Raw genomic sequence first — 13,419 nt, forward strand, 5'->3', positions numbered from 1 at the left:
TGTACTCTTTCTAGCCAGATGGCCCAAAGAATCGAGTGAAGATACTACTATATAGCCTTTATCGAGCATATGATGGTTTCTCGGTGAGATCAGGGAGATGATAAAGAAAGAAACATGAGAGGCGAGAGAAAACTGGCTGTTTATATACTACAGGACCGAGCAGCGATTAGTCGTGAATCCGGACCACATTGTGAATCTGTATACAAAACTGTGAATACGAACTGAGTACGAAATGAATCCTATCTCAACACGGTGAGGCAGTCAGAGAAAGTAGGGAGGATAAACATCACTACAGAATGCAGTAACGGCAGATATCACATCACTCAACTAAACAAAATTCACATGGCCGCTCATACATACACGAAGCTGAGACGAGCCCTACTTGAGCCGCATCCGAAGCCGTTGCGAAGGAATGACCTTGGTTGGCGTAACTTCTAGCGCCATTCAATCAGGCTGTTCAGAGTAGATAATTAGCTATTGAAGTATATTTAGAAAGTTTTTTATACTCCGTACTACACAGCCTTAAACTAGCGATATACTAAAAAGCTCACCTGACAGTACTAGATGGTGCGTCTGATCCTATCCCGGTAGAATATCTCGGCTTTTTGCACCAATCACACACTGGATCTGCGAGACTTCGGCTATATTGAAACCACTACAGAGTACCAAGTAGTTAACTAACAGCAGTCGCTTGCATGGTAGCGATGAAACCAGACAGATGCTACTTGTTGACTAATTTGAACTAATGTTGCTGACCATGCGTGCGACCATCACACCCCAACATCAACATAAATATTCCAAGACGGGATGTTAACCTGGCATTATCTAGTTTAGTAGGATACCCCCCGAGTCCGAAACACGATTGAACATCCGATTCCGACCCCAAGAGATGATACAATCGCAGTGGATCCTAAGGTGAAACTAGCGCGAATCACGCAACTCGGGCTAGAGTACTATTCAGCAGACTAGTCTGAACTATCGACACCGGAGGATTACCAAGTCAATGATGGTAAGGGTCTGCCCCAATTTACTTTTCAGTCCACTGATATTACATTAAATCAGAGGGTATTACATGAACAAGGCAAGATGGCCGAGTTGGTCCAAGGCGTCAGGTTAAGGTCCACCTTAATACCCAGCTTCACAGCTTCCTGATCATCGTAAGATGGCGTGGGTTCGAATCCCACTCTTGTCATTACCTTTTTTGCTCTTTCCTACACCGATCGATATGATATGTCTTATTGTAGACGTGGGGGAGGTGGCGTGGCTGTTAATCGTTTCTACATTTACCATTGTCATCCATTTTTTTTACCTTTTCCCACTTTCTCGTCAGCCAGCCACGGACATATACCTTAACATGAGCGTAAGCATAACCATAAGTAAGCATAAGCATACCCTCCCCCCACCACACCACATCATCCAGTCCAAAACAACAATACCAGAAAAGAAACCTACTTATTTCTTATGTCATATCATCCCCATCAATAGTTAGCTGCCTTCACCGACCGGAAATTTACTACAGGAAGAAAGCAAACGAATCAAGAAGAATCAGGCAGAAAAGCAAGTAATAGATGATCGTCTCGGTGAAACACCGTCCGTCCATCCATTCACCCATCCACTTGTCCATCATCCTGCATCATGACAATTAAATCCGAGGGGGAAGGGGAGGGTCGTAGCTCGGATAAAAGGGTTATTTACTACGTAGTATAGTAGTATCGTAAACATAAGCTCTTCCAATCATGGAGATAGGCAGGTAGGTAGGTAGACTGGAATATCCAAGTATGTCAGTAGTATGTGTCATGGACAGCCAAGTCCGGTGTGCAGACGTACGCGGACATGCATATCCGGATGCATTTGTTTCTGTATGTAGTATGTAGTATGTATGTAGGTGTGGGCTCGGTTAGAGAAGGAAAGGGGATGGGGTGGTGGTGGTAGTGGTCATTGGGATGATAAGGAGGACACTGAAGGTGTGTGTCACCATTAGACATATGATATAACTCGTTATCAATATTACTATAGCAGATGGCTATTATGCTTAGATGGGTGCGTGCGTGAGTTTACTCGATTTGGTAATAGGAATATAGCATTGGTGGGATCATCGTATAGATAGATGAACAAACCAAGGAAAGAAAAAAAAAAGGGCAGTAACAATAAGAATTATAGCAAGTGTGGTGTAGGAGTTAGGCTGAGTTGGGTGCAGCAGCAGCAGCAGCGGATGTACGTATCTCAGCATCCGGAGAGGCAAGTTGCAGTTCTGTGCAGACCCCGTGACCAGCACATCCATACTGCAAGTTGTCACCGGGGCTGGGGCTGGGGCTGGGGCTAGATCTGAGATCGCGCCGTTCTGGTCTGGTCTGGTTCAGAAAGCATAGCATACTAGCTGCCATGGCCACTAGTTATCTCTGGAACCCTGTCGGGCCCTTTTACTCCGACGCATGGACGGAGTACGCCGTACGGTGTGCAGCCATGTTTAATTAAACTAAATTCAGGACTACTACTAGGTTCAGGGTTCAGCTGCTCCTCTGTTTACTTTTTTCCCCTTCTTATCTTACACCGTAGACTACAAGGCAAATCATTCAAGGGGTCACGCTGGCTTGGCAGGTCCGAAAAGGGTTGATCGGCGGAATCTATCATTGCTTGGCTGTGCAACAGGAACTACGGTTTATCTGATGGCACAATGCTTGGCACATATCAATGGACCCTTGGCAGTCATTCAGGATTGTCTGGGCAGCGCGGCCCAGGCAAGGAGTATGGTATCATTGTGATTGTGCAAGAGGCTATGAACATGAGATGTAGACTTGGCGTAGAGTAATATTGGTAAAAGCAAAAGCAATGAATCTTGCAACCCAAAAAAAGAAAACATCGGGCCCCGCACTTCGTTTCCCCCGAATGGTCGCTCGTCCAATAACGTCAGATATCCATGACAAGAACTAGTAGTGATCTTCCTTCGGTCTGCGGGGTGAGACTTTAGTCCCCGTCAGACGATGAGGTGCGAGGCAAGGAAATCGTGTCCAGCGCGATTCGTCGAATTGAAACTGCTTCTATTGCCAAAAGCTTAGTTGCTGGGCGAAGCGGCGTCGCGAGTGTCGACACCAAGGTAGAGGAAGCCGCTGGGGAGACGACTGAATCCAGGGCGCTGTGTGGTTCCGCTGGCCGTAGAGGACTGGCTGCTGGAGCGCTCACGAACCTGTGTCGAGGCAGAGAGAGGAGCCGTCTCGGTAGGGGCCAGGACAAGGAACTTGGAGGTGGGGGTGTAGGAGTACATGGTGATTGATGGATGAGTCGGACAAGGAGTCTTTGGAAGTAGGTAAAATGGTAGAGTCTTGAAGTGACTTGGAATCAAGTAGAGAGAGAGCTTTTCTTGCAGAGTTGCTTGGAAGAAAGAGGATGGATGAGCACTTCATCGGCTGGAATCGGCCACCCTTATATAGCTATGGCAGAGCTCAGCCAAGCCATTATCGCAGGGAAGAGGGGTTGACCGGAGATGGTGTCGATCAGGCGAGCTACCGATTCTAGCCCAGCTGCAGAAAGCAGATAAGTGGAGGGACAAGCAGTGGCTTGCCTATTCCTCATACCCGACGGTGGACCGGGACACGCTGTAATTCACATGCCTGCGAAACGGACTATCACAAAGGAGGGGCTGAGAACGTCATCCTTGAAAATCCCCCCTTCCTTTGCATATCTTGGCTCTGGCAATAGTCATACCCGAGCAGGATGCGGTGGACGATCTGGTTGGACGAGCTGGGCCTGGGGGTCCCCGACACAAGCATCAGGACCGCCACGACTCCGAACCCAGCCTCGGATGATCAGCAACCAAGAGCCGTGGCCAAGGCACTATTGATTGAGACCGAACCGTCCCGTGACGAGTTCTGAGGAACGTGGGAGGAAAGAGGCGATAAGAGGCAACGTCAGGAACATAGTGAGTTTTGGTCCATTCTTGGGGAGGAAAATGAAGCGGGCGTGCCAAGTCGTCGCCGCATTCTTTTTAAATAGTCTTTTCCTGTGGGTTTCTGGTGATGTTTCCCCAGGCCACATGACCACACCCCGGAATTCCATGGTTGTTTCCCGCTGCTGCAATTTCTTGCTTCCCCTCGGAGATCGCCTTCTAGAATTCCCTTCCTCGGGAATTCTTGACCTGGGCAGCTACATCTGCTTCTCAATTGAAATGATCCGAATATTTCCCCCCTTGCTTGAAAGAAGCCAAAGAAGCCGCTAGAAAACAGCAGTGCTCGGGGAGAAGACTAGACCACGGGGTTGAAGTCGGAAGCTTCAGGGAACGGGAAGCTGGGAATACCCGACGGGCGGAGATGGTGGTCCGGGGGAGGGTTCCATGGTAAAGGGTTGAATTGAAAGGACTGACTAGTGGACAAATTAATGCGACTAGCAGGTTCCCTCCTTGAAATAAAAACGAGGCGTGAGAACGAGACGAAGGGAGTCTCTGGAAGGAGAAACAAAATCCAAAGAAGTATGAAGCCAAGCAAGCCAAGCGGCTCAAACCAGCCCGGGATCACGTGGCTGACATGAGCTGCGCGCAAGAATCAACCACAGCGACTAGAAAACCAAGCCCCCTACAGGAACAGGCCAAAACCCAGGTTCAGGCCAGGAACCATCGCGCGTCGGTCCCATCACCGGCGCCGTTCCCCCTCCCGGGAGCCAACGGCGGCTAAAAGATGGCCGTGCCCGCTGGTCGAAACCTGTCGACCGTCGCCGTTTTAGCGCCTTCGGGCCCTGCGCCGTATCGCCCTGAGTGGCGCGGCCACTCAGCGGCTGAAAGGGCTCAGTGAAACATGCAGAGGCCCATGGAAAAAGCGCCGCAAGTGCTGTGCCGACCTTGCGAACTCCATGTTCTCGCTGCCTCAGCCCGATATTTCCCATTCAGCCTAGCTGCTGGTGGTTGATCATGGAAAATCGATAGGCGGAGACGGTCTGGCTGGCACTGCCGATTTACTCCAGTAAGCCTCGGCCATGGTAGACAGACCTAGCTCACTATCACACCAACGCCGTAATCCCCCAGTCCCATGGGGGACTAAGCTAAGCACCGCTCGCTTGCTGGCTCGCGCTGATGTCGCATAACTTCTGGCCCCCGAGCTATTCCCAACAACTGGAGCCAAGAGGAGGGAAAGGCAGTCAGGCTCTGTGTTCAGGCTTTGTGGATGTCACTGATATCACCAACTGCGTCAAGGTTCTGGGGCTCAGACATTGGCCACTGTCAGAGCTATGACCCAACGTGCCTGTGACGGCACAGCAGTTCTTGCATGTTCATCTCTTTAGCTTCCGCATGTCGGCTCCGGGACTCTGACACACCTTGTTGATCCCAGCGACCCGCAGCAGGATGATGTTTGACGTGGGAAAGGATGCGCTTTTGGGAACTGCGGCGACCCCTGACAGGAGCAGGTGGCTCATGGATCAACTAATCCTGCGCAGCCTTCTCCAGCCAAACAGCGCCAGGTGCCAAACGGTCAGACCAAGCTGGTGGGGGTGATTCCCCGAACTCTGATATCGGCGCGATCATATTGGACTGCCCGTGGCCATGCCAATCCTGGTTCCTCCACTCCCGTTCAATCCGGTGTCGAGGACACATGATAGCGAGAGAACAGTCGCCAGATGTGCGCCTTGATGAGTGGATCTGGTCCTCTGTGGTCTTGCATTCGTCAGATGCTTTTGCCCGGGAATCATTCTAGACTGCAGCATGACCCCCTTCGCAGTCGAACTACTGTTGGTCGTCTGCGGGGACTGATTTGATAATTGAATTGTTGGGTTTGCGCCTGCATATCCTGACGGGTCTTTCCCTGCCGCAGGAAGGACGTGTAGATGTGAAGATGATGTCAACCTTCCCATGATGCAGCAGCGGAAGTCTAATGCGTTCCTTTACCCCCCCCACCATCCTCGAGAGGCTCACATCACTTTCGGCCGATGCATGACCATGCTAGTCAGATACACGTTCATTTTCCTATCTTGGGAAAGATGCCTTCCCAGGCTGATCCCGGATGGGGGTGATCTCAGGCTTTCTGATTCGCATAGCCGCCAGTCCGCTGGGAGGGAGGGGGAGCATCATGGGGAAAGCCAAAGGCATTGAGATGCGGATGCAGACTGAATCATATGTTGGGATTCTGTTATATTAAAAAATCACTTGGAAGGATGATTCGAGTGTGATGTAGATCGAATCACCAACTGATTCTCCGGTTCAACGGCTCTATTGGTCCGTGTTGAGGGAGGGCTGAGCCCAAAAAAATGGGAAAAGAGAACCGAGTGCAGGGAAAAGAAAGGAAGAAAAAGCAAGATGCAAGCCGTAGTTAGTTTCCCGTTCCTTGCCTAACCTTCTTCTGACGGTCATTCATCCATTCATTTTTGACTCTTTTTGCTGCGATGTGATCACCACAACCCCCCGGAACTTACCACCACTGCCACAACAACACAACAAATGATTTTAATATTTTATTTTTTTTACTTAACCGCCATTTAATTTTGCATAGAAAAATTATTTTCATTAAACGTGATTGGCCGGGTTGAGTCACAAACTGGCCCTACGCCAACTGAACAATTGTGGGCGTAGACTGGCGTTGTTGCGGCACAGTCAACCGCAGTCATCTTTATCATTTGGGATTCTGATTCGAGACTCACCACCACCACAACCACACTTACTGCTCCTACTACGGACGTACCAACGCTTGTTACCACCACCACTACCGGTCAGTAGTCCAGGAGACTGCATTCTCAATTATTTAAAGCCCCCTTCGCACTCCCCCATCGGACAATCAGAACCATCATCAATCCATCAAAGCAATCAAGCAAAGCAAAGCAATCCAGCTAGCTCAGCTCAGCCTGACCACAACTTCTCAAACTTCACTCTTCTTCTCACAATCTTCTACTTTCTATCTACTTCTACTCCCGCGCTTTCTAAGTGCTCAACTCTACGAAAACCTTCAAATCCACCAGTTTCAAGTCCCTTCTCCCGTCTTCCTCCCGCCGCCACTATGTGCTCTCAGTACTTCTTCAAGTACGACTGCGGCTGCACCGTCGCTGAGGGTGATGTCGTCTACTGCGCCAAGCGAGGGACCTCCTGCACTGGCGTCAGACACCAGATCCGCCGCCGAGAGGGCTACAACTGCCCTAACCACGGTGGCTAGATAGTTCCATGCTATGCCCTTTTCCCCTCCTCCTCCGGGGGGTGGGTGCCACAGGTTAGTGAGTTGCCGAAGATCCACTCGCGCCTAACTTCCAGCCCCAGATCCATCCACAAAGGGAAGGGATACGTTCGTGAACTAACGGTTTCTGGCTCCAGGGTTGATTGCTACTCTACCTTACTAGCTAGATTGAACGGCATAGTAAGGTAGTAAGCAGGTATGAGGAGAGGAAGAGGGGGGGAGATGAGATCCAGATATGGGTTGTTTCGATGACAATGGTTTTTTTTCTACCCATTATCGATATCCGCACTCGTGTGTGTCTTGTCTGGACATATGCGCGCGAGACATAATGGGGGCGGATATTAAGACAAAAGTGACAACCGGATCTGAGATGGGGACGGACGGTTATCTGGCATCTTCTGTTTCTTTTTTCGTCCTTTTTATCCTATTTTCCCTTTTTGAGTTTCAGTTTTCGATTTCATATTTTGGTTCCCTTTGTTCGCGACTAGCCTGTTGAAAATTGCAAAGAGAAAAAAAAAAGTCAGAAAAAAAAAACACCTGGGAGGACAATCTGAAGTTTTGAATTGGCATCACTCGCACCTGATTATCTTGTTTGTTTGTCGTTTCATCTGTTCTCATTATCATCATCATCTGTTGTTGTCATTGAGATCATTTCGGTTTTCTTTCTTTTTTTTTTCCTATCTTTTTTTTGTTTCACCATCGTCCTCATCGCCGCACACACCCCAGGTTTGCATCATCTGCATAAGTTAGTCAGTTCGTTAGTTTTTGTTCTTATTCTTTTTTTCCCTTTGCGTTTCATACCACTTCCTTCCCGTTCCTTCATCTATTATTTGATTTGACTTGATCTGATTCGATTCGTTTATTATTTTCGGGAGGCACATGTCGATCATCAGGAGGGAACACTAACCCCATCATGCTTATTATTATTCCCCCCATCATCCGCATGTCATTGTTGTTGTCTTATGTTCTTTTCCCGGCGGCATCTTGTCTCTCTCTCTCTCTCTTCGATAGTATTTCGCAACTTGGCATTGCGCTGCATTGGGGTGTGTGCTTTGCTCTGCTGTAAAGTGTGGAACTCTGTTGTTGTTGTTGTTGTTGTCGTTTGTTTGTAACTACCCAGTCATTAGTTAGTTTGATTAGTTTCGCTTGTTGGCTTTATGTGACGCTCATTTTATATTCTTCTATATTATTTATTCAGGTATATTTATATATTGGGATCTGAGTAGATTGATGTGATTTATAGCTACTTACGTAGTAGGTAGTACATCAGATGACATTTTCCTTTTACCCACTACTGTTAGATAGTAGTAGTACTACATCTCTAGTATCGGGACTATTTAGTTCCTACTAGTACTACTTATTGATGGTAACGATCATGATGATGTTCACGAGATGTGGATGCCTTGCTGGTGCCACCCTCAATTATATTATTTTAACTAACTTAACTTACCTACTTGTTAGTAATCTCATACTACTATATTAGAGTGTCAGTAGTATGTGGTGCAACTTGATCATATGGTTTGATGTGTGCAAGACCCTCCTTTTTTGCCCCCTTCATTCAATTTAATTTCACCTCCACCTACATGATTTGGTTTCACATGGGAAAAGACAGAAGAAGATCAATGCGAGGAGAGAGAGAACACACAGACAAAAAAGATTCACACCAGCGCGGCAATTCTGTCGGACCCAAAACCAACTACTGACTCGGAGGGGCCGACTAGACTACTAGTAGATTATGACAAGACCCATCCGGCCCATGGAACCATGGTTGACGGCGCTTAGGTGTGACAAATCCTCCACCACTGCTGCCTTTGTCGCCCTACCTCCTCGTGGCGCGAGTCACCAGGATGGGGAATTCCTCCACATCGATGGTTACGTTTGCCGCGCAAACCATTGACATTGCTGAGGAAAATTCCCGGAATACTCTCGGAGATACTGGGGAAGGATGCTGTTGATTCTCCTTCCTCTTCCATTTTGCACCACAATTTTCATCTACGATTTTCATCATCAGGTGTATAGGGGAAAAAGTCTCGCAGCAATTTTGTGTGTGTGCGTACGCGGAATGCAGATAGGCTCCAATGGGTCCTCCTACCCTACACGAGAGGGGGGGGAACCAACTAACGAGAAAATTCTCCTCGACCCTGATTAGCACCGCACATCACCGGCTGCATTAGCACCGCATACGCTTTTTATCACCTGATGTCCAACGGGCAAATCAGATGCAGAAAATGGGGCACAGACGCGAGTTGTCCGGTGGCAAGAGATGCTGACTGGTGCCAACGAGTCTCGCCGATGGATGGGGGGTTTCGGAGCCAGTAAGGGTAGGAACTCCGCGCGTATATCGGGGATTCTGAAAATCCAGTGCAACTGGGGCCTGCCAGGCGCTAGGTCGGGGTTGCAGTGTCCAACGACAATGCTTGAAAATTCGAATGCAGTGTAGCTGTGCCCCTCTTTTTCTCCGGCTTCGCAGGCGTAGAAAAGAAGAGCACAGCGTCAAAGTGATGGGGGTGTACGGTTTCTGGAGCATTGTTCCGACCACATGAGGAATCAGTGTTGTGTGGCGTACCCCCTTCGCGTCTTCATGTGTTATCGGCTGCTCTGTTTCTGAGAGAAACGCGGGCATACGGCACTTGGGTCGGCTGGGGGGGTGTGAATTAACAGGTTGTTAAACCTGGTCAGGCTTCAAGGCAGATACCGGGGGTAAAAGTTTAAAAAGTTACAAGAGAGGGGTCATTAGCAAGCCAGGTTTACCTGTTCATCCCTTCTATAGAGGGGAAAGTCCTTTAGTAGGCCAATAGTAGCTGGTACTAGACTCGCCAGTGTTGGGTCCCAGATAGCCTAGCTCAGTCGTGATCGAGCCGCGCCGATGAGTAGCACTTGTTGGTCACAGTATTGTTGTACGGCGGTCCCAGAGCGACCCCTGGAGCAGCAGACCTGCGCTGCCAGTGTACACCGCTTGAGTAATGCTCAGAACAGCGCCGCAGAGCTGTGCCATCACCCTTAGACCGGCGATGGGCGGGAGGGACCTGGGGAACCAGAATGCTGGGACAGTAAACCTAAAGCGGTGTGGGCACCGACTGCGCCGCTCAGGCCAACCAAAACTTGTACCAGGGTCAATTGTAAATCCTAGGAAAGCCAGCATTCAAGTCTGGTCACTGTCAGGCTCCATTGTGACCGTTGGAGGCCAAAAGAAGGCATTGTGGCAGCATTGGATTGTCGTTGGGGCATTGATGGCGGTCACGTTTTTGAGATCTCACGTGACGCGCACCAGCTGTGAGAACCGCCGAAGCGCGACAAAAACAAGCGCCAACTCCGACTCTCCGATTCTCGACGTCACCGACAAGAAATGGTCTGGAAAAACTAATCGGCCTGGTGTTCGCTTTGTTTCAGGTTCTCTTCCAGGGTTCTAGAACCAATTCTCGAGTCCCTTCTTTTCTGTTCTCTCTGATATCACCCACGGATAGAAGGCCGTTTTGCACATGTAATGTCCATAGAAGTTGACTGGGGCGCCGCGACCTCCGGTCCCGACGGAGAGGCTCTGGCCGAGCGCATCCGCTCTTTCATTCATGACAAGTTCCAGCAGGTTGCTCTGCCACGTTTTATCCGATCAGTGCAAGTCCATTCTTTCGACTTCGGGACGATTCCGCCTGAGCTCGAGATCAAAGACCTTTGCGAGCCGTTCGCCGATTTCTATGAAGAGGATGAAGATGATGAAGCGTCTGATGTATCCGAGGGACTTGTCTCCGGGCACGGTTCGCCGTGGCATGGAACTCATCCAGAGCTCAATGAATCTTCTTTCCGCGACGAGAATGCAATAAATCAATCGCTGCGTGATCCTTTCACCGAAGGCTTTCAACCCTCGGCCTTGCGGTCTCCCATAGCTCTTAGCGACCATCTCAACCCGCATTTCCGCTCCGGCACTCCTGGTATACCCGGAGGTACATCGACCCTAGGCTACCATCTGATGTCACTTGGTGGACTTTCAGGAACGCAAACACCCCTTGCTGCAGTTGCAGGCGGATCCCCGTTCGCAGGCGGATGGAATGATTCTGGGATGATGGGCCCTGGCAATAGGGGGCGTCCACCGCCTCCAATTTTTACTGCCCACCAATCGCGTCCGGAAGCCGACATTGACAGCAGTAATCCGACTTCGCGACCATCAACATCCAGCACGTTACCTTCTCATCCGTCCGGGTCCAATAAGAACAATGGTGATGGAGCAGGTGGTCCCGACCATGGATCACACCCCGAAGAGCATGGGCATTTAGATGACCCTACTTCGGAAGAGCCTCTGCGATTTCCTCGAATGAGAGAGCGCCGGCCCGAGGATTTTCAAGTCCTGTGTCACGCCAAATACGCGGGTGATGTGCGGCTGTCATTAACAGCGGAAATTCTTCTGGACTATCCCATGCCCAGTTTCGTGGGACTACCCTTGAAACTAAATGTTACAGGGATCACGTTTGATGGTGTTGCAGTGGTCGCGTACATCCGCAAGCGGGTCCACTTCTGCTTTCTGTCATCCGAAGACGCGGACGCGCTGATTGGGTCTGATCAGCCGGATGTAGGTGCTCAAGCCGAGTATTCACGGTCTGGCGGGGATGCGACCGTCTCTGCAAAGCGACAAGGTGGACTGCTGCGAGAAATCCGAGTTGAAAGTGAGATTGGCCGGAAAGAAGATGGCAAGCAAGTCCTCAAGAACGTCGGCAAGGTGGAACGGTTCGTGCTCGCACAGGTGCGGCGGATATTCGAGGAGGAGCTCGTCTATCCTAGTTTCTGGACATTCCTGGTCTAGTTGCGCTGTAGATATGGGCCGCGGAAGAACATTGTCAACTCGCATTGGTCTAAACCCGTGAGGATTTAGGGTTTGATCGACTATTTGAGTCCTACCGTGTGCTCCAGACCGCCTCGAGCCCACCGATTTGTCAGAAACAGGCACTAAGACTGCAGTGTTTTATATCCAAATTAGCGCATGCATCTCTCCTCCCTAGCGATTGAAGAAACATGCCTAAACTTCCTTCAGGGGCAATGTAGCCACAAACCTCATCGCTTGCGGGAAAAGCGTTCCTGGCACAAATCCTTCCTGTCAGACCCCACGCGCATCTCTGTCATACCTGCCAATCATCTTCACAACTGACTGCGGTATTGCCACCCCCTTGTTTTCTTGTGACGTAGCCCAGTCAATGTAAGTAATTCTCACTACTACCTTATACCTGGTAGTGGCAGCCAAGCGAAATCCAGGTTCCACACAAGGAGACCTGATGACCACCAGCCCCATGAAAAGTACACCAAATTCATAGCTAGCCAATCTCTCATGAAGCGAATGAAACAGACAGCCAACATTGGCTACAGTCCCATTACTCCAATTCCTAGTCTAAGACATATAGTTACCTGGTCATGCCAAGTTAGCTGACATGAACCCAACCGAACTCTGCAGACCAAACCAAACCTCATGAACCTGTGACAGGCCCACACACCTCGGAACGGCCCCAGGCGGGAAGAGTAGGGCGGGAACCAGTGGATTTTCTTCACGCCCTCGCTTGCTCACTCACTCCATTCATTTATTGTCTTTCTCTTCATCTCTCGTCAGCGGTTTATGCCTTAGTGAGTGGGGGAGTCTGTCAGCTGGTGTCTACTTGACTTGTCTCTAGGATTTAGAGCAGGTTAGGCGTCAGAATTTGAGGGGAACATTGAGGGATTAATGGCTTAGCTGGCGGTAGCGATTGTACGATGTAAACAAAGCACTTATCGTTCATCGTAAGGTGAGACTCGTCCGATTGCCATGATTATCTCACTGTGAGGGGCGTGCGTGGGGGAGGGTTGTTGCAAATGATCTTGGGGCACAGTAATTGCTGTTGTTGCTTCTCACGGAGATGAGGAAAGGTATGTAACTTTCTTGAAACGAGTAGAGGAAGATTTTGGCTCTGGATCATTGTAATTGGGCGTTGATCGGAGTGTTCGAGTTCTGTGCTTGGTTGTTGTTGTCTCGAGGAAGCTGCGGTGTTGGTCGAAGAAGAATGATGGAACTGCACGCAGGTACTTCGACGTGATGGTTGGTCTCTTTCTACATTGGGCTCTGATCTGAGAGCGGATTACTACTGTATTCTTAGCATATTGTGTATGGTATATAATTGTATCCATGGCGCGTTGCTCTTCTGTTTACCAAATGCCTACAGTTCGACATGGACAGTGGAATTTTTGCTCCATTGTAACTTATAACCCAGATAACCCAGATACTTTCAAGTTTCGCAATGACAACTTCTTCCCCGAGAATTGCACC

The 13,419-nt window shown here is 49.5% G+C and overlaps 4 protein-coding genes and 1 non-coding gene across 5 annotated transcripts; 2 read left to right on the plus strand and 3 right to left on the minus strand.

The window, feature by feature from the left end:
• Positions 1-1,080: 1,080 nt before the first annotated feature.
• BO88DRAFT_t139 lies at positions 1,081-1,192 on the plus strand. The gene has a single exon. It is a non-coding gene; the product is annotated as a tRNA-Leu (tRNA).
• A 1,860-nt stretch (positions 1,193-3,052) lies between these two features.
• BO88DRAFT_453437 (uncharacterized protein) lies at positions 3,053-3,262 on the minus strand (the record flags this gene model as incomplete). The annotated part of the gene is made up of 2 exons (XM_025710746.1): positions 3,053-3,133; positions 3,185-3,262. The coding sequence occupies 2 exons, from the start codon at positions 3,260-3,262 to the stop codon at positions 3,053-3,055; spliced, it is 159 nt and encodes a 52-aa protein (XP_025563490.1).
• Positions 3,263-4,441: 1,179 nt separating this feature from the next.
• BO88DRAFT_39439 (uncharacterized protein) lies at positions 4,442-4,965 on the minus strand. The gene has a single exon (XM_025705156.1). The coding sequence runs from the start codon at positions 4,870-4,872 to the stop codon at positions 4,549-4,551; it is 324 nt and encodes a 107-aa protein (XP_025563491.1). The 5' UTR covers positions 4,873-4,965; the 3' UTR covers positions 4,442-4,548.
• A 982-nt stretch (positions 4,966-5,947) lies between these two features.
• BO88DRAFT_425366 (uncharacterized protein) lies at positions 5,948-7,231 on the minus strand (the record flags this gene model as incomplete). The annotated part of the gene is made up of 7 exons (XM_025708824.1): positions 5,948-6,029; positions 6,128-6,214; positions 6,351-6,398; positions 6,660-6,710; positions 6,867-6,946; positions 6,987-7,096; positions 7,177-7,231. 7 exons carry the CDS (start codon positions 7,229-7,231, stop codon positions 5,948-5,950), a joined length of 513 nt encoding a protein of 170 aa, XP_025563492.1.
• A 3,224-nt stretch (positions 7,232-10,455) lies between these two features.
• mdm12 (ERMES complex subunit MDM12) lies at positions 10,456-12,080 on the plus strand. The gene has a single exon (XM_025705179.1). The coding sequence runs from the start codon at positions 10,627-10,629 to the stop codon at positions 11,932-11,934; it is 1,308 nt and encodes a 435-aa protein (XP_025563493.1). The 5' UTR covers positions 10,456-10,626; the 3' UTR covers positions 11,935-12,080.
• The last annotated feature ends 1,339 nt before the right edge of the window (positions 12,081-13,419 follow it).

Source organism: Aspergillus vadensis (assembly GCF_003184925.1).
Source record: "Aspergillus vadensis CBS 113365 unplaced genomic scaffold BO88scaffold_10, whole genome shotgun sequence".
Lineage (NCBI taxonomy): Eukaryota > Fungi > Ascomycota > Eurotiomycetes > Eurotiales > Aspergillaceae > Aspergillus > Aspergillus vadensis.